Genomic DNA, 18,838 nt, shown 5'->3' with positions numbered 1-18,838 from the left:
AAGATTTCCGCCGGTAACACTTCGCATTCCAGTCGAATATTGTTCTTGAGAGCTGCGATTGACCCGTGACTTCAAGTAGTCCCAAGGAAAGAAGTCTGTGATGGTTAAATCGGGCGATCTTGCTGGCCATGCCTAATTGCCAAAACGTGAGATTACGCGACCAGGAAAGACGTCGAAAATCGGGCGCAAATTTGTGTCATCGCTGGTAGAAGACTCTTTAAAAAATGTTACAGGTCCTGGTAAAGATTTCTATTACTCAACATTCGTTTCTTTTCTTCATTACACAAAGTTATTAAAAAAAAATAGGGTGATTAATTTTGCGCCACCCTATATAACTTGCGAGTTTATATTACTAACATATGAAAATATCACACATTTTTCCATTATCACGAGCTATTGAAAATATAAGTTCATCTTTGGTCGTGTTTGTTCGGATTGCAATATTTTTCCAATAACCTTTCTTGTCCATACAGTCGGTATCTGGCCGATCTCAAATGAAATGGAGTTGGTGTTTTATTTCAGAATTGCAAATGCTTTTCATACGATATATGCTTGTCAGATATGATTTATGTTCTCAATGATAGATTTTTAATGCTAGCCGTAAAAAGTGCTGTTTGCCCTTTGTTTAAACTACCGAAGCATGGACATTTTAGTTTGTTTAAAATCTTATTTATTGGACATGTTTTAGATGTATCAGAATGTTTGATTTATTATGAATTCATTGTTTAAAAAATGAGATAGACACTATTGTTTGTTTGTCCCATAGATAAGTATAGATATCTCACCGCCTTATAATCGAAGGAAGTCATTAAATGACTTAAACAGCTGACAATTCTGTCAGCCGTTTAATGGCTGTCGTGATGTAATTTACGCGGAACAATGCCGACATGCGCAGGTAAGACACGAAATTGAAGAAAAAGTGCGTATAAATATCGTTTATTTCGTAAATGATGTAACAACTGCATTTTTTAATATTTTCCAAACACGAAATTAGATGACAGTGACATCTGTCAAAGGGTTGGATAAATTTTCTTGTTAGGGGCGAGTAATCTTTAGTAATCTATGGTTCGTCCCTAAACAAATTATTTTGTCGCGACAGCTAGTCGCAAATAGTCTGGCCCGGTTGTTGTTATTAGAGTATCTAAATGCTGTTTAGTTCGTCTGAGGTTTTAAGAACATATAAATAAATATATAAGTGATTACCATGCCGTCTTACCATGCATGATTCTGAGTTGACCCAATACGGCTAATAACGTTAGTAACATACGACTAAAATAAATTTTGTTTTGTGTCCTCTGGAGATACATCTGTCACACCTATTACTACCTTCTAATAGCAATAATATACTGCTCTGTCTGATTTGAGGTAAGGGCATGACTACTTAATTCTCAAGTGGGAACGCATCTACGAGGGAGCTAACGTAGAATTCCAATAACATCTGCGGTTGATTACAATCAAATGGACGACAAGCTCATTTGCTAAACTGCTAAATCTATACTAATATTATAAAGAGGAAAACTTTGTTTGTTTGATTGTAATGAATAGGCTCAAAAACTACTGGACCGATTTTAAAAATTCTTTCACCATTCGAAAGCTACATTATCCACGAGTAACATAGGCTATATTTTATATGAAATATATTTGATAAATAGATTTTGAGGCGGTACAAAGTTAGCCGGGTCAGCTAGTATAAAATATAAAAAGAATATTTCAATGTTTAGCATTTGTATTCTCCTTTTTTTTGTCGCATGTGCAAGCAGTATAACATTTTAAGGAGCATCTAAAATCTCAAACTTCAATTAAATTTATCTCTATTTATATTGCCTCGTCTAAGCTATCCGCCGGATTACGTTTTCGACACGCAACATCAAAGGCACGAAAATTTAATTTTGGATCATCAAAAAGTGTATTTTGATATTTATTCTAGTCTATACAAATATAGGTGCCTAAAGTCATATTTACATGTATAGTGTAAATTAATTTTTTTTTTCAAATGAAGAAATATAATTTAAAACGCTTTTATTAATAGTAACAAAAGAAAGAACTAAATAATTTAATTTTTTACGAAATTGCGGAGGGTAATGTATTTCGAGTTCATGAGCGTAGATTTAAACGACATTCCTTTACCTCGAATTTTCCGGTGACGGGATCTAAATCCAATATGGCGTAATCTGCATCTCTGTCTCCCACGGCGTCAATCCGAACATGGCCGGTGATTCCTGGGAAAAATAAAATTTATTTATATATAACCTTTTTTAAATTCCACTATATACCACCGGTTCAAAACTATTAACCGCTTTAAACTTCAGCCAATTAGGGACAGGTTTACGACCTTACGAAATAGTACTTATTAAATCTTTATATATATATTTCTTATGTGCGTGTGTATGTCACTTAACTCCTCCTAAACGACTGGACTGATTTTGATGAAATTTGTTGTGTGTGTTCAAGGGGACTTGAGAATGGTTTAGATTCACAATTTAGTCCGTGGGAAAAGGTTTTTTAATTAATTTTTAATTCGTAAGTAGTTATAGAATCGGAAACTATGCATTTGATCAAGTGATGATCTTTAGCAAAGTTGTTGTCCAAGAGCTCACGAGGGTTTGGGAGTTGGTAAGACCAATTTTCGACAGATGGCACCACTAGTTATACTATATTAATTAAATCATAGAAAAACTGACGACAACTGAAATAAATTGTACATAATATTACCTAAACAGATACCATGAAAAAAACTATAAACGAGTACCCAAACACCCAGACATAAATTAAAAATCTTAAATAAATTAGGCTTAAACAATTTAGGCTGTCTGGCCGGGGATTGAAACCCGAATCTCTTAGCGAGTCAGACCGTTATGGTGACCGCTCGACGCAGTTCGTCTGCTCCAAAAACCTTGTCCAATTCTCTAGTATACTTATGAAAACTTTTTAATCCTTACGTACCGGCTAAGAGGATGAAGTTCAGAAGTCTTAAGGTATTAAAAATCTTGTACTTTTATCTTTATGTAACAAACCTTTCCGAAGACAAAGAGATAAAGCAAATACCTATCTACAATACCACAAGTAACAAAGAGCTTAGCTTCCAAATCGGGGTCGTCCTTCGTATATTTAGGCGGTACAACCGGTACCAAATTGAATACACAAAACTTTTTGATCCTATTAAGGCCGTAGGGTAGATGAACTTTTAACTCCGTAAGATTGTAGTTTGCATTGTTTTGCCCCCGTTAGGTAAATATTATGCCTGACAAGCTACTGATTTTAATTTCCACTTCAACTGATTACTATCACACTGCTGGCTCGGAACTTCTCAGACTGAGAAAGGTTAAGCCATAAGAAAAAGTTTATTGCCATTTGTTTGAGCCAAGTAAACTTTATGCCTTTAAGCCTTCGATCAAGCTTTAAGCCATAGAATAAAATTGTTTTTCTAAGACTTCTTGGGTTTCCCCACAATTTTTTCTTCGCCGTCAGAACAATTGGTAATTAATTTGTAAGACATTGGTACAAAAATTAAAAAATCATAAGTATTGCTACCCTACCTACCTACTTGACTAGGATTCAAACCTCGCACTGTTAATTCTGTAAATGTTTTTCTTTTTCTGTAAATGTTTATGATAAAATATATTTTAAAGATATTTTAGATTAGATAATGAGTGAAAACATTTATATAATACCAACTAGGGAATCACTATAACAAACACGAATTACACGTTAGGGATAAACCCTTTTCAACCCTAAATAATAAATAACTAAATAATAATAATAAATAAATTATCCCACTGGACCTGAATTCGCCCCGAAAACACTTCTTTAATAAAATATATTAAGGTTCTGATCATTATGTAGGTAATAGGAGGGAATGTATCCCAAAATAGTAAACATTACATAACATAGATAAATGTTAACCGGATTCACAAAACCTATCCTTAAATTTATAAAGCTTAACATACCGAAATGACGATCTCTCTATCACTTTGTCTTATGTTAGTTTAGAACGTATACCAATGGTACTAGACTAAGTTACTAAACTCACCATGAAAATCTCGCCCCCACATTCGCCGTGTTATGTTCCGACCATCGCGAATATCGCCGCCCTCGGTCAGCGTCTCATTCAACGCCATGCCCAGTAGATACACACCGTCGTAGAACGCACCAATGAAGAAGTTTACCTGACAAAAGAGAAAAATCTTTAAAAAGAAATAATGCATCATGATTTTACAGTACATGGTCAAAATAATATGTCTCCGTGGCTCGTCTTCGTCTATTTGTTCCAGCTTGTCACTAGCAATACTAAGAAAGCTGTTACCGACCCTAACGAATAGCTAGAATTCCTGTGCTATTAGGAGTTAATTATTTATTTAATATTTTGTTCCCAACGAATAATGGGAAATTACTAGGACCAGCTTACTCGTATGATCCACCTTATTCAAGACAGTGTAAAATTTGAATTCACTTTGCACTAAATAAAAATAAATATACAGTATTACAAATGCGTAGGGGTAACTTTTTGATAAGCCGTAATCTTCTAGCTAATAAAAAGCAAAGATACCCCTTTTCAAAGCAATCCTCAATCAAAAGCCTGAAGGATACATAAATAAACACTTCACAAGGGCTTCATTAACAGCTTTGGTAATGTTTCTGTCATTTCGGAACACACCTCTTCACCATCCGAGAAAGTATCCTTGAACTCGTTTAACTCAGAGATCAGTTGGAAGTTTCGAGAATACATGAAGTAAAGCTTCGTATCAAGCTACAGCAGCTCTACTTCCTACCTTCATTTTTTTATAATATAGGAGTAACAGACGAGCATGCAGCCCACCTGATGGTAAGTGGCTACTGGCGTCCATGGACATCCGTAATGAACCACAGATAGGATTTTATATTCCTATCTTAGGTCGGCCACAGATACGCCACTACCCTGAGGACTAAGCTGGAATGCCTCGGATAAGTATGTCTCCCTTACCACACCCTTCAAACCAAAACAACAGACCTTAACACTGCTCTTATGAAGTGGAAATAGGTGTGGCGGTGGTGCCGCCGGAGTCGAATCACAAAGGGTTCTACCACCTTCCACCATTCTTACACTTACCTCTTCTCCATCCGAGAAAGTATAATTATAGTGTTGCTTCGCCCCAGCTCGAACTGTATCCGCGAACTCATCAAACCGATCCCCTGTCGGAAGCTTCAAGGATACACGGAGAAGAGCCTCGTACGCGGCTCTGGCAGCTATGTCTCTATCGTCCCCAGCTGCCCAGCCGGTCTCTCCCCAATAACCACCCTTGAACAAACGTATATAATTAACAAAGGACCTTTATACTGCTTCAAAGTATTTATTTATTCTGTCTTTCGAGTTATCTACGTTTTACTTACTGAATAAAATTATTGATACTTAAGCACGGACTGTCAACATATAAAAAATAATGATAATTAATAATAATACATTTAAAATTATTTAAAATATTAACTTATTGCAACGTAGATCAGCTGTAATCCAGGATTTTTGGGAATGTATCCCTAAAAGAAACTATAAAGGGGAAAAAGTTACGTTACAATACATACTATATTATTTTTTTATATCCATAAAGAAATATCCATCCATCCATCCATCCATCAGCCTTTTGAGGTCCACTGCTGGACATAGGCCTCCCCTAATTGGCGCCACTCCAACCGGTCCCGTGCCCTTTGAATCCAGCGGTTTCCCGCCGTCTTCTTCAGGTCGTCGGTCCACCTGGTCGGGGGGCGGCCTAAACTCCTTTTGCCTCCGCGTGGTCGCCACTCGAGGACCTTTCTTCCCCATCGGTTATCGGTCCTCCGAGCGATGTGGCCGGCCCATTGCCACTTCAGCCTGCTAATTTTGAGAGCTATGTCGAGAAGCTTAGTTCGTCTACGGATTTCATCATTACGAATCATGTCTCGTAGCGAAATACCAAGCATAGCTCTCTCCATAGCACGCTGAGCGACTCTGAGCTTTCGAACGAGGCCTACGGTAAAGGACCACGTTTCGGCGCCGTAGGTCATCACTGGCAACACACATTGCTCGAATAGTTTCGACTTCAGGCACTGAGGAATTTTGGACGAGAAGATGCTCCGTAATTTCCCGAACGCAGCCCAGCCGAGTTGGATTCTTCGAGTGACCTCCCTCTCAAAGTTGGACTTACCCATCCGGATCGTTTGTCCCAGGTAATTGTACTCGTCGACAACTTCGAGAGGAGTGCCATCAACAACTACCGGTACGGGTGTGACATGGACATTGGACATGATTTTCGTCTTGTCCATGTTCATCTTAAGACCCACACGTTGTGAGGCACTGTTGAGGTCTCCTAGCATTTTACTGAGGTCCCTCAGCGAGTCTGCCAAGATGACTATATCATCGGCAAATCGAAGGTGTGTGAGGTGTTCACCATTGATGTTAACGCCAAGACCTTTCCACTCCATCAGCTTGAACACATCTTCCAACGCAGCGGTGAACAGCTTCGGCGATACGACGTCGCCTTGTCTGACTCCCCGCTGCAATTGGATAGGGTTCGTCCTCTGGTCGTGTACTCGGACTGACATGGTGGCGGCTTTGTATACACACTTCAACACCTCGATGTACCTATAGTCGATCTGGCATCGCTGAAGGGACTCCAGCACCGCCCAGGTCTCGATAGAATCGAAGGCTTTCTCATAGTCCACATAGGCAACACATAGCGGCAGATTATACTCCTCGGTCTTCTGTATAATCTGCCGGAGCGTGTGTATGTGGTCCATGGTGCTGTAGCCTTTTCGGAATCCGGCTTGTTCGGGAGGCTGAAAGTCGTCAAGCCTGCGTGCAATACGGTTAGTGAGGACCCTCGAAAAGAGCTTATAAACATGGCTCAGAAGCGCAATGGGCCTGTAGTTCTTCAGTAGGGTTTTATCGCCCTTTTTGAGGAACAGTACCACTACGCTTCTGCTCCACGCTTCCGGGGTAGTTCCGCTATTGATCACGGAATCAAACAACTTTTGGAGCGCCACTAGTACGGGTTTCCCGCCAGCTTTTAGCAGCTCTGTTGTGATTCCGTCATCTCCCGGTGCCTTGTTGTTTTTAAGCTGTTTGAGAGCCCCTCTAATCTCGTACAGGCTGACTTCCGGGAGGTCTTCGGTGTAGTGTCGGGTCAGCTTGGCACGTTTGTCGTTCACCATCTTACGGGCTGGAACTCGTGCGGAAGTATACAGCTGTCCGTAGTAATTCTCGATTTCTCTCAGAACTTCGGGCTTAGACGAAACTATGGTGCCCGACTCGGTCTTCAACCTCGTCAACAGACTCTGCCCAATGCACAGATCTCCTGCGAACACTTTCGAGCCGCGGTTTCGCTCAATAGCGTCTTTTACGCGATTAGCGTTATAAGAACGCCAATCGCGTCGCCTACTTTGGGAGATCTGTTTATTAAGCAGCCTGTATTTCGACATTGAGGTTGGAGACTGCACACATAGTTCTCGTCTCTCCCGCATAAGACCGAGAGTATGCTCTGAGAGAACTCGAGACTTACCACCGGAGGGGGCCTTGAAGTACTTAGACCCTACCTCGTGGACAGTTGCTACAACCTGGGTGTTAATATCGTCCACGGAAACGCAAGAATCGAGGCACGCGAAACGGTTTCGTAACTCAATCTGAAAGTCTTCGGAGCCCTGGATCTGGACAGGTGTTGGGCGGAGCGTAGACTTCATCAGGCGTGACCGTTCGAGCTTAACGTTGATATTTAATGTGCCTCTTACCATCCGGTGATCACTTCCGGTTTTCACCCTGTTGATCACAGAGACATCATTAAATATGTGCCGTTTGTCTGCCAAAATGAAGTCTATCTCGTTCTTAACGGTACCATCGGGACTTATCCAAGTCCACTTTCGCTGTGCCTTCTTCTTGTAGAAGGAGTTCATCATAAAGAAGTCTTCCCTCTCCAAGAAGTTGGCAAGCAAGTGGCCTCGATGGTTTCGTTGTCCAACTCCAAAGGGCCCCACCTTCAGTTCGTCACCATTCCGCACGCCCAGTCTTGCGTTAAAATCCCCCATAACAACGGTATAATGGTTTTTTGAGGTATGTATGGCTCTACTTATGTCCTCATACATAACCTCAACCTCATCGTCTGGGTGTGTCGACGTCGGCGCATATACCTGTATGACCTTCAGCGAATACCGTTTAGATATTCTGAGTATAAGGTACAAGTTGTTTACGAGGGATTTGTGGACGAGGAACCCGACACCTCCTTGAGACAGGTGTTCGCCCTCCCGGTGATAGAACAAGTTACCGGATTTAAGGATTACCGTGTCCTCCCCCTGTCTTCGGACTTCTGATAATCCTAAAACACTCCAGTTTAACTTGTCTATCTCTTCTTCCAGCTCCTGTATCTTCTCATCGGTCCTCAGTGTCCTGGTATTGTATGTTGCCAGGTGCAGAAGTCGTCGTGTGTGGTAGCCGACTCTCTTCCGGGGATTCTTAGCACCCCCTGCCCCGCCGTTACCTTGGCCGCTACCATAGCCCGGAATAGCGGGGCCGCCGGGGACTGGGGGCCGTGGCTTTTCTGCACCTTTCATAGGGGGTTTAAAGAAATATAACGTAAATAAAATATATACATCCTAAATATTTATTTATGTATGTCCATCGGTTCGTGTTGAACAAGTTAATGAAAATCTTTTTACGATTTTCCACACTTCAAATATCAGATAAAACTAATATTTTTATAAGTGCTACGTTTGATGTTTTTTTATGAAAAACTGCTATTAAAACATGCAGTACAATATCATTTGATTTAATATGTATGCATGTATGCATACCATTCGTTTTATATCAACAGTGTGGTTGACCATTTACATATCTACTGTATTTTTGCATACTAAAGGGCAATGAACTGTTAGAAGCTTGTGTGTAGCACTCGTAGCAATAATGTAGAATGAATCTGCAATTTTAGTAAACACACAAGAACTCAAATTTACATACAATAACTATTGAAGATATTAAAACTATGTTTGTATAAGTATCTGGAATAGGTGCCCAACGTTTAATAGCCACTTTAGAACGAGTTCTCTAAACTCATATAAAAATAACCTAAAAATGATCTGACGAATCTTAACTGTTATAGGTACACTATGTTAAATCTTTAGTGCATGTAACTGCTATTCGTTTCTGGGTATGACTGAAACGAGCCCTGTCTCAAAATTAGAAGGATTAGGCCATTATCCATCACGTTGGCCAAGTGCTGATTGGGAGATTACACATCTTTTAGAACTTTTTAAAGAACTTTTAGACATATAGGTTCCTTAACGACGTTTCCTTTTATCAGAGATGCCTGGAATTCCGGAACACCTGGCGTGAATGGTCGAATTTTATATTAATTTTAAAGTTATCGCTGTTTATTTACGACATACCTGAAATATTTCCACGTCAAGGAAAGCCCAGTCGCCCCTCGTCATGCCTAACGCGTGAGCAGCCAGCAAGAACTCCCTCACCAAGGAGCCACGTACACTAAGAATCACAACTGTTGACAAAAGGTTACGTCTTTAGTATGTTAAGTAATAATACAATTAGAGCAAAACAACTTTAGCAAAACATCATAAGCTACCTCGTAATATTCTATGAGCGTCGTAGAACAAAAGTCCGTTACGCTTCGTTCCTTCTTAAAACAGCAGAGTTATGCTTCTGCTTTCTGGCTTGAAGGGTGTCATAAGGGAGATGGCTGACACATGGACTGACATAGCATAAGTGCTACCGCCAATGGTGCGTAATGAATATCCTACTCAAAACGAACATTAAAGAACAATCAGTTGGTATAATGCGTTTTTGTTCAATATTTTTTTGAAATAAGTAAAACGATTATAACACAATATATTTTAAGTTACCTTGGTACGATAGTCATTTAAATATATCAAAATGTAAACCTGAATTCCATGAAAACCGAAATAATCAATTGAACATTCAAGGTGAGTGAATAAATTTGTTGTTATGATATTGAATATTAAACAGGATTTTAGTTTGATGTTTGAAGACTTAATCCTCATACAAGAAATACATATTAAATACATCTTCGCAATTCGGATAATGTATGTCAACCTCCAGCGAATTTCGAAGTATGGATGTCGCGTGAAAAGTAGAGATCGAGAAAACTACTTTTACTACGAGAGATTCATTTTGAAACGTTTAAATAGCCTCTAATAATATATTAAACCGGTATATAAAAAATAACCATGTCACTACTATCCGACCAATATGCACGATCTATAGATAGATGAGTAGACAGAGAAGTATTACATTCCCACTAAGTATTTAATTCTAGTCCTGAATGTTTCCAGAAACCATTCATTTTCTTAATTGTGATCAAAACAAAATACAAAATACGACCCTGATACAATTTTATTATAAATATATCTTTATAAACAAATATACTTAACACCTAAGTAACAAAAACAAGGACAATAAGGAAGATACCAAAACCCAAAAAAATGGTACGAACTCTTTTGATTAAAAAAATGATGTCTCTATTATACATACCTCGCGCGTACATGCTGACATCCCGTAAAAGCGCTTCGCAAGACTCCCTTTCATTTCCATCGAGCTCTCTGACAGCTTTTAACACGCCTTTCTTTCTTAAACCCCATTCTAAGCTTTTACCTGGAAACAAAACTAGGTTTACGGATGTACAGATTACCTACCTATACCTACATACATATTTTGTATAGATATAACATGACTTAAAAGAAATAATGGATTGATTATTGACAATTCTTTTGTACCTTACCTATGTATATATGTTAGTCTTGTAAAAAGCTTATGTACTGAGATTTACCCTGCATCAAAACTACTGCCTTACCTGTCGTGAACTTTACACTTAGACCATAATAAAGCTATTCCTTCGGTTTCCTCAAAATTATTTTCTTCATCATTAAAACTGATCAATATGCCAAGTGAATACTTCTCCACTTGCGTTCCTTTGAAGATCTCGGAGCTTTCTATGCAGCGCCAAGGACACCACCGAGTTTTAGTGCGGTAAAAATCGCTTTAACCCTGCGTCGCGGTACCTTTTGAAGGTTTCCGTCTCGTAAACAAAAAAAGGACGAGTGAATAGCATCATACCAACAGTAAGCGAGAACAAGTCAGACTTGTCCAGTAGTAACGCGACGTGTGCCCATCCGAAGCGCTCGAACACACTCGTGAAGACACGGGGTAGCCGGCACTGGCAGTAGGACATGCGGGTCAGCGTGGGGTACTTGCCCTTGTCGTTGAACAGCGTCTGTGGCTGCCAAACAACCTTTATTGTTACAAGGGGGCCAAATGTTTGGTGAATCATAAACGAGAAAAGTAAACGTAGATATATATAGAGCCGTTAACTATTAAAATTCAAACGAATCTTTTTCTGAAGCAATGCTAGGATTACTTGCAGGCATTTCAATAGGTACACAGAGTATAAGTAGACCTCCCTTCACTTCGGCATTACAAATCTCCTGATATGGCGTAGGAAATCTATCTCTACTTTTTATATAGGGTCTTAAGACATTACATTACTTGCTATACTATAGTTCTTTCTTTCTTTATTTTTATCGATATTGTAACTCTTTCTTAATATAATTATCGTGTTAAAACAGTTTGTGGTAAATAAATCCCTATATACATTGTTTGTAATCCGGAAATAATAGATGTAAAGTCTAATACACAGAATCATTGGTTCTTTACTATAATAACCATCTGTTTCTATATAGCGACACGGCGTCTTGACTTATGATATCATAAAATAAATATACCACGACATAAAGGAGGAATTGTTTGTCACTTCCTTCATAATAAAAGCTATAAATAGAAGTTAAAGGAATTTCGTAGAGAACTCCACGGTTCAGCCGTCATCAAATATGTTGCCAATGTTGGTTGTGTTGTTGTGTATGATGATGGTGATAGCATTGATGATGATAGTAATGTGAAGATGATTATAAAGATCAATTTTGATGTTGTAAATGTTGGATGTATCGGTGATGATAGTTGGATGCTGCTACCCGAGATTTTGATGATAACGGTAAAAGTACCGTGTAAATGATTTATGATGTGTAAATGATTGTAATGTTCGAATTGATAATACGTCAGAATGTTTATGAGGAATACAGTATTGAATGACACTCACCCTAGTACCTTTACGAAGGTTTCTCAATCTATGCATACGGCTCACAACGCTAGCTGGAGCTGCTAATTCGCCTTCAGATGGTGGCTATAGCAACAATAATAATTATTATACATACATGAATAATTAACAGTAGGACAAGAGGAACTAAGATGGATTTCTTTGATAAAACAAGTAAGTAATATATTCGTTATATGAGACGTTATAATTTAGTCCTCTAGAATACATATCAACATAACTGTGATTACTTTCAAGTGGGGCTTCAGTAGCAACAGTCACCCATGAGTGGCAGCAACAATTCAACGTCAGATAAATTGCTTGTGCATCTACTACTTCCACTGTATAAAAAAATCAACCCCATTTTTTGCTGCTGTATTTTAGATTTAATTAAAAAACCAATATTCGATAGTCATTTAAATTTTATCCATTGGCAAGTAATATGAATTCCCAGCGCTGTTTCCGACCTTTCAATTCCGTGACCATGAATATATCCGATATAATGAATATTATTTTATCTTCCAACTTCATTAAAGATGATTATTTTCAATATTCATTATTGTACAGTTGCAATCAAAAGAGTGCATATCTCAAAATCATGCATCGCACGCAGTACTGCATACAACACGAGAGGTTTCAGCGTGTTTTTCCCCTATCAGCAAATCAGCAAAAAAGAAATTTAGATACACGGAGACAAGAGATTTTAGGATTTACTTAAAGTTAACCCAATATAAAGAGGGATAAATATAGACGGTGCGAAGGTGTCACAGATACGAAGAGCTTATAGAGCAGTTCGGCACAAAGGCAAGGCAGCTACTCGTAAACGTGAGATTAGACGTGAGCTGACAACGTAAGGAACACTCACGCGCCACGACGTGACCTACAGGATACGTAACTTAAGGGTGATTGAATTTTGAAAACCTACTCCATGCCCAATGTAACATGAAAAGGACTACGTAGTGAAACATGAAATGCATTTAATAAATATACTCATGCCTATTAAATTGTTCTTGTTAAACCTATGGAAGGTACAAAATGTTAGTTACAAATTTATAAATACTTAATCTTACCCGCGTGGCGGAGCGGCATGGTGACATGCCGGTCTAACGCGCAGAGGGTCCCGGGTTCGATCCCCGGCCAGACAGATTTCTATATGATGAATTTAGATTTCTGTTTCTGGGTCTGGGTGTTTGTGTATTTGTCTCTGTGTGTGTCCATAGCATCCACGATACAGGGAATCCTAGTGTGGGGCTGTGAGTGTAGAAAGCGTTTTTTTTTTTTTATTTATTAGAGACAATTAATTTGGAAAATCAACTTTTTGCTTGTAAGAAGTAACCCCTTTTACCAAATTCGACAATAAAATCAAGTTTTTACCAGATACTACCACGAAAGTGCTTATTTCGTATTCTTTTTGAACATGAATAAATGCTAGAGACCCTAAATCATAGAATAGATTAAGAATAAAAAGGTTACTTAAACAGTTAGACATATTGTGTGAAAAAGGTCTAAAATGTATCCAAGTGGCGTAGTACATCCAACGCGACGTAGGTTTGACATAAGGGTTGAAGACGGGTTGATGAAAAGGCGTGAATGTTCACAAAACAGTAGGGTTTTAAAGTGAACCATTTTTGTGTAGCAAAAAGTGAAACAAAAAACGATATTCATATATCTAAGACAACGTAAACGTGATGAGGTGAAATGCTATGAAATCTGATACATAAAAGCCGGCTCAGGTAAATATTAGATTAGGGATGATCCATAAGTTATGTCAAACGTTTCAGAGAGGGTGGGGTCTAAAATGTGACGTGTATAAAGGGAAAGGTGAGATATACCTTTTTAACGACACATCACTTACAATGTAATTGTATTTGGAATACAATTACTTATTATATTTATACTTATAAAATATAATGCGAAGCGAGGATTTAGCGATAAATTGCAGAGAATGATGCAAATTTTTACCACGCTTTTATTGGCTTGACCTGTATGTAACGGAATCTTTGAACTCGATTTTTAGCCACTTTGAACGGTCTGATTAATTTAAAATTTTCAACAATTATCTAGAAGTGAAAACAATACACGATTTAGATACATTTATCCCATTCACAGGAATCAGGATTAACAACACAGGAATCAGGATCATCAGGAATCAGGATTAACAATTTACTTTGTGCGATTTTAGCGTGGTTTTTAGTTTTTAAACTATAATTATATCAATTGTTTTAATCAATCGCAAAAAAATCTTATTTTCAGTATTATTTACCTATTTTGCGGAGCTAAAGCCCTAGATTTAATGCTTAGGCGCCCTACTCAAAAGCTCAAGCCTCAGTGCTAATGCTAACGCAATTCATCTAAGATAATCTAGTATAAGCTGTCATAATAGTAAGTTCCAAATACCTACTAAAGTAAATAGAATGTTGGAAACACTCTCTACTATTTCATAGATTTTGATTTGTTAAGTAATTTAACACCATCTAAAATAAAATAAAAGTAATACAATTAACACTAATTTGTTAAGTTAAATTATGTTTATATATTATATTACACTTAATACATCCAGATACATTTTTTTAAGATACAATACAATGTATTTTATTCTATTGACTTTCAAATATAAATATAGGCTACTACCTATATCTCTAATGAAAATAAAAAAGTAATTTTTAGTTAGAATTTCGACGTAAAAAATAAATAAATAAATCCAATATCTATCACAAAAGAATAATCCAAATGTCAATAATTACAAAAATGAATTACGTAAATAAATAAACTGGAGTTGAACGCAAACCCATCTCTCTGTTCTCGAGCGTCGTGCCTCATTACACGTTTCAATTCAATCGGATTACGACGCTCAATGCCAAGTTCGCCGGGCAACATTCCTCGTCCTCGGGGACTTTCACTCTGATTTGTTTATACCCTTGACCAGAGACCACCGGTCAGCAAATCGACCGAGGTAATGACTGCCTTAAACGCTCCTGGCACGTGACAATTCAGTTAGAAATGTTGCGTGTATGCCAAATTGTATTCTATTCTCCGTCCAATTTTATCCCAGCGTTTACAGAATAAAATCGGCTAAGTGCGAGTCAAATTCGCAAATGGGTTCCATACCGGCATAAAAATTTTACACTACTACATATTTCAAAGATCGAAAAAGCCGATAAATATCCACTGAATTTGGTCTGCCTCAATTTTTATTTTTATTTTTAACATTTTTACAATAGGTAAATATACGAGTAGCTACAGACGGACAGGCGAATAGACGAATAGATGAAAGGACGGATACATACACAGTGGAGGCTTAGTAATAGGGCCACTTTTTTACCCAGATACGGACGGTAATGTTTTACGAGCGCATGTTTCATTCTGTATCACGCCCTGCAGACTAAACGGCTTGACGAATTTTAACAAAGTATGACATTAAAACATTGTCATTGATTTTGTCTTAATTGTAAAAATGGCATAGACTGTATTTATAAGCAGTCGAGTTTCTTATTTAATAATTCTCTAATTACGCTTTGGATGCGGAACCCTAAAGACGGAGGCGCCTGGAGGAAAATTGCCGATTGTCCTATAATTCAGCTGGGATTTAATCTGGAGTAAAAAGTGTGAGGCGTTACGAAATAACCCTTATCCAGCTATTACGCGGGATTAAAAGTTTTTTAAATATAGGCGGGATTAAAAAAGGATATATTTATTTAATAAAACGAAAAATAATATGGTAATTTTAATGGAATTTTCAGTCTATAATGGTTTTAATCTGTAGTAAAGTGTTGGGGATAAATGAAATAACCCTTAATAACTCCCAACGATAGCGTAAAAAAATAACAAAATCGTTTAATTTGTTATGAATAAAATCTGTAGATTGGTGCTAGTTGGATGGCTTTTGGTTTAATTGCGTAGGCATCACTTTTTTCTGCTTTATAACAACAATTTTAAACACTGCTCGGCTCTAGTATGAGAAGGGAAACGCACTTATATAAGGCGTTCCAATTTAGTTCTCACCTGGCAGGCCACAGGTAAGGCTCTAATCCTATTGACGATTATTATATCCATGCGCGGCAGTCCTACCATCATCTAGAGTCTAGATTCTAGACCTATCATCACGTGGGTAAAAATAATGTTCTGCGGGGGCGTTTTTTAAAGAAATTTGATTAACCCTTGTTTAAAGAAATCTTATCGTTGTTCATTGCAAAAAATATTTCAAGTAAAGTAAGGGAGACCATTTAACAATAGTCGCCTGATTAATAGGGTACAGGGTAGGTAATTGTTTGACCTTTCACTAAACGTGGTTAAGTAATAAGTGAAAAGTTAAGGATCCCTTAAGCCTGAGATCTCCTTGGAGACAAACCGATCGAGGACGTTTTTGTCTAATTGAAACCCGCATGCCACAGATTAAAAGGTATCTATACAGTTTTGATACGTAAATTAAGTAAGGATACTTCGCCGTCTTGAAAATGAAACCACAAAAGGTTGATTTGCCAGTATTTTTTTTAATTCTTGACAAATAAAAAACATTTTTAGAAAAAAATACGAATAAATAACTAATATTGCGGTAATTTACACTACACTTACATTATACTGTGGTATTTGAAATACTTATTTATTTACAATAAATAAATAAATGTTTCAAATATTTTAGGGACATTTTAGCACGGAGACGTAGCAAAACTTTTTTACGCAACTATTTCAATTTTCAAAACATGTTTCTTGTTAGGAGTGAGTAATATTTACTAATCTATGCTATACAGCTATATATTTGTATACCAGTAGTATCGGATATATCAGAATTTTGCTTTTACTTGTATTTAGCGTGATATGCACGATCATAGGTATGCGAAATTACGTACACTTATCGGGAAGATTATTACTTTGGTTTAATATTTACTTAACAAATCTTGAAAGGCAAAACCAAAGGAATAGACCTATTTCATTTCATTGTTATTATTACAAACGTCGGTAAAAATGAATTATTACATAGATTATACTTACCTAATATTGCTAATTATTTAATTAAGCTTATTGTAATTTGTAACAGAACATTATTGTAAGTATATTTATTTTTACCAACGTTTGACTCCTTTTCGTCTCGATTATTTTATAAACATAAATATACTAAAGTAGTTGAGTAAAAATAGAAATTAATTAAAATATAGGGAAAAACTCTTCACCGCTGACTTGAAATTGAGGCTCTTGAAGAGCGCCTAGTCCAGGAATACATTACCAGTCCATTACCAGTCCAGTATACTTACAGTAATAAAGACATGCTAAATATAATATTTGTTAATAACAAAAGTTGCAATAATACAGTCAATACAGTCGTAGCATTACACATCAGTATGTAACCACAACATGTAGAAAGCACGCTGGTTTGCTTTTTCATCGCAAAAATACTATAGATATGTATTGAATATGTAATGAATTCAAAAACTTTTTTTTTGAGAAGTCAGGTGTGTATTCAAACTTTTAGTATAAAATTCCATTACACAAAAGCCCACAGTCGAGACTCACTTTATTCTCAGAAAAGACCCCCTGTGACACGTTACACAGGCTTATGTTCTTCATTATTCACAAGAATCACAAGTCAAAACTCGAATGTTCGTAGTCGATCTACGACTACGAACAAACGAGTTTTGACTTTACTCTTTTATGTCTATGTGATATACAAGGTCACAAGCGAAACTACGCAGGTACATTTGTGGGCAAGATTTTAGTATTAGTGATCGTATCCATTCGTAATCCTATTAAGCAGTAATCAACCGCACAGCACAGAGAAACAATATAAATATTAACTGAAAATATAAACTTGTGATTCCCTCTTATAAAGAAAAAACATTATATAAGACTAAAAGTAGAAATAGCAAAACAAAAGAAGTATTAGAGTAGTTAAAAGTGTAAAGTACAGACTCACTTGATCCCCCATTCCAGTGATGATGGGCGTGTTCCAGTAGGCTGCGAGGCGGGCAACGGGTTCCAGGGCGAAGGCGCACGCGGGACCCACGAAAGCAATCACGTCGTCCTTAAAGTGCATGTCGGCTGCCAGCCCTGGGGCCACGGCACCAGAGCATGACGGGTAACTGTTGGACAATGAACAGGGATTGTTGAAATTGATAATGGAACATATTGTTTACCAATTTTCACTTTGCCAGCGCGGTGGATGGCCGAAACCCTCAAACTTTGAGAAAGCTCGGTCAGTAATGGGTTAACGTCAAATCAAATCAAATCAATACACTTTATTGTACCCAATAAAAGAAGATACATATAAAAATAAACAACTAATTTTAAAGACAATACAAAAGGCGGTCTTATCGCTAACCAGCGATCTCTTCCAGACAACCTTTAGGTAAGAAGTTATAGTAAGGATGAATAGAAAAATAGGTAGGGTTCAAATAATAATAATAAATATAATTATAGGACTAAGATAGCATAAACATGTTGGAATAAATAAAATATAGCATACACTAAGCACCAGTAAGAGAAGGAGACTAAAATAGAATGGGAGAGATGATTGAAAAATAAAATAGCAAAGGAAAATAATAATAATAATAACGTCTATAGTAAAAAAAACCAAATTATCTGTTTGTGCCGTTATGGTGCCGTTACTAACGTGTCAGTCCTTACGCGCTCTCTACCTGTAACATCGCTGAACCGATTTTAATTAAATATATGGTTGGTTCCACCTTGAAGGATAGGATATTGTTAGACCTGCTAACTGGTGCTGTTTTAGT

General features: G+C 37.4%; 1 protein-coding gene across 1 annotated transcript in view; it reads right to left on the bottom strand.

The window, feature by feature from the left end:
• LOC140752312 (atrial natriuretic peptide receptor 1) overlaps window positions 1-18,838 on the bottom strand; it is a 36,569-nt gene that overhangs the window by 14,293 nt on the left and 3,438 nt on the right. The window contains exons 2-9 of the mRNA XM_073086562.1: window positions 18,022-18,187; window positions 12,120-12,203; window positions 11,084-11,246; window positions 10,502-10,621; window positions 9,382-9,491; window positions 5,087-5,275; window positions 4,031-4,166; window positions 2,128-2,219 (exon numbers count right to left, since the gene is read on the bottom strand). Coding sequence (XP_072942663.1) covers window positions 2,128-2,219; window positions 4,031-4,166; window positions 5,087-5,275; window positions 9,382-9,491; window positions 10,502-10,621; window positions 11,084-11,246; window positions 12,120-12,203; window positions 18,022-18,187 — 1,060 coding nt within the window. The remainder of the gene's footprint in view (window positions 1-2,127; window positions 2,220-4,030; window positions 4,167-5,086; window positions 5,276-9,381; window positions 9,492-10,501; window positions 10,622-11,083; window positions 11,247-12,119; window positions 12,204-18,021; window positions 18,188-18,838) is intronic.

The sequence above is a fragment of the Epargyreus clarus genome, unplaced genomic scaffold (genome assembly GCF_041222505.1).
Source record: "Epargyreus clarus isolate Ecla_fem2 unplaced genomic scaffold, WU_Ecla_fem_2.2 ptg000024l, whole genome shotgun sequence".
NCBI lineage: Eukaryota > Metazoa > Arthropoda > Insecta > Lepidoptera > Hesperiidae > Epargyreus > Epargyreus clarus.
Note: the sequence above shows the minus strand (reverse complement) of the source record. Positions and strands in the feature narration are given on the sequence as shown.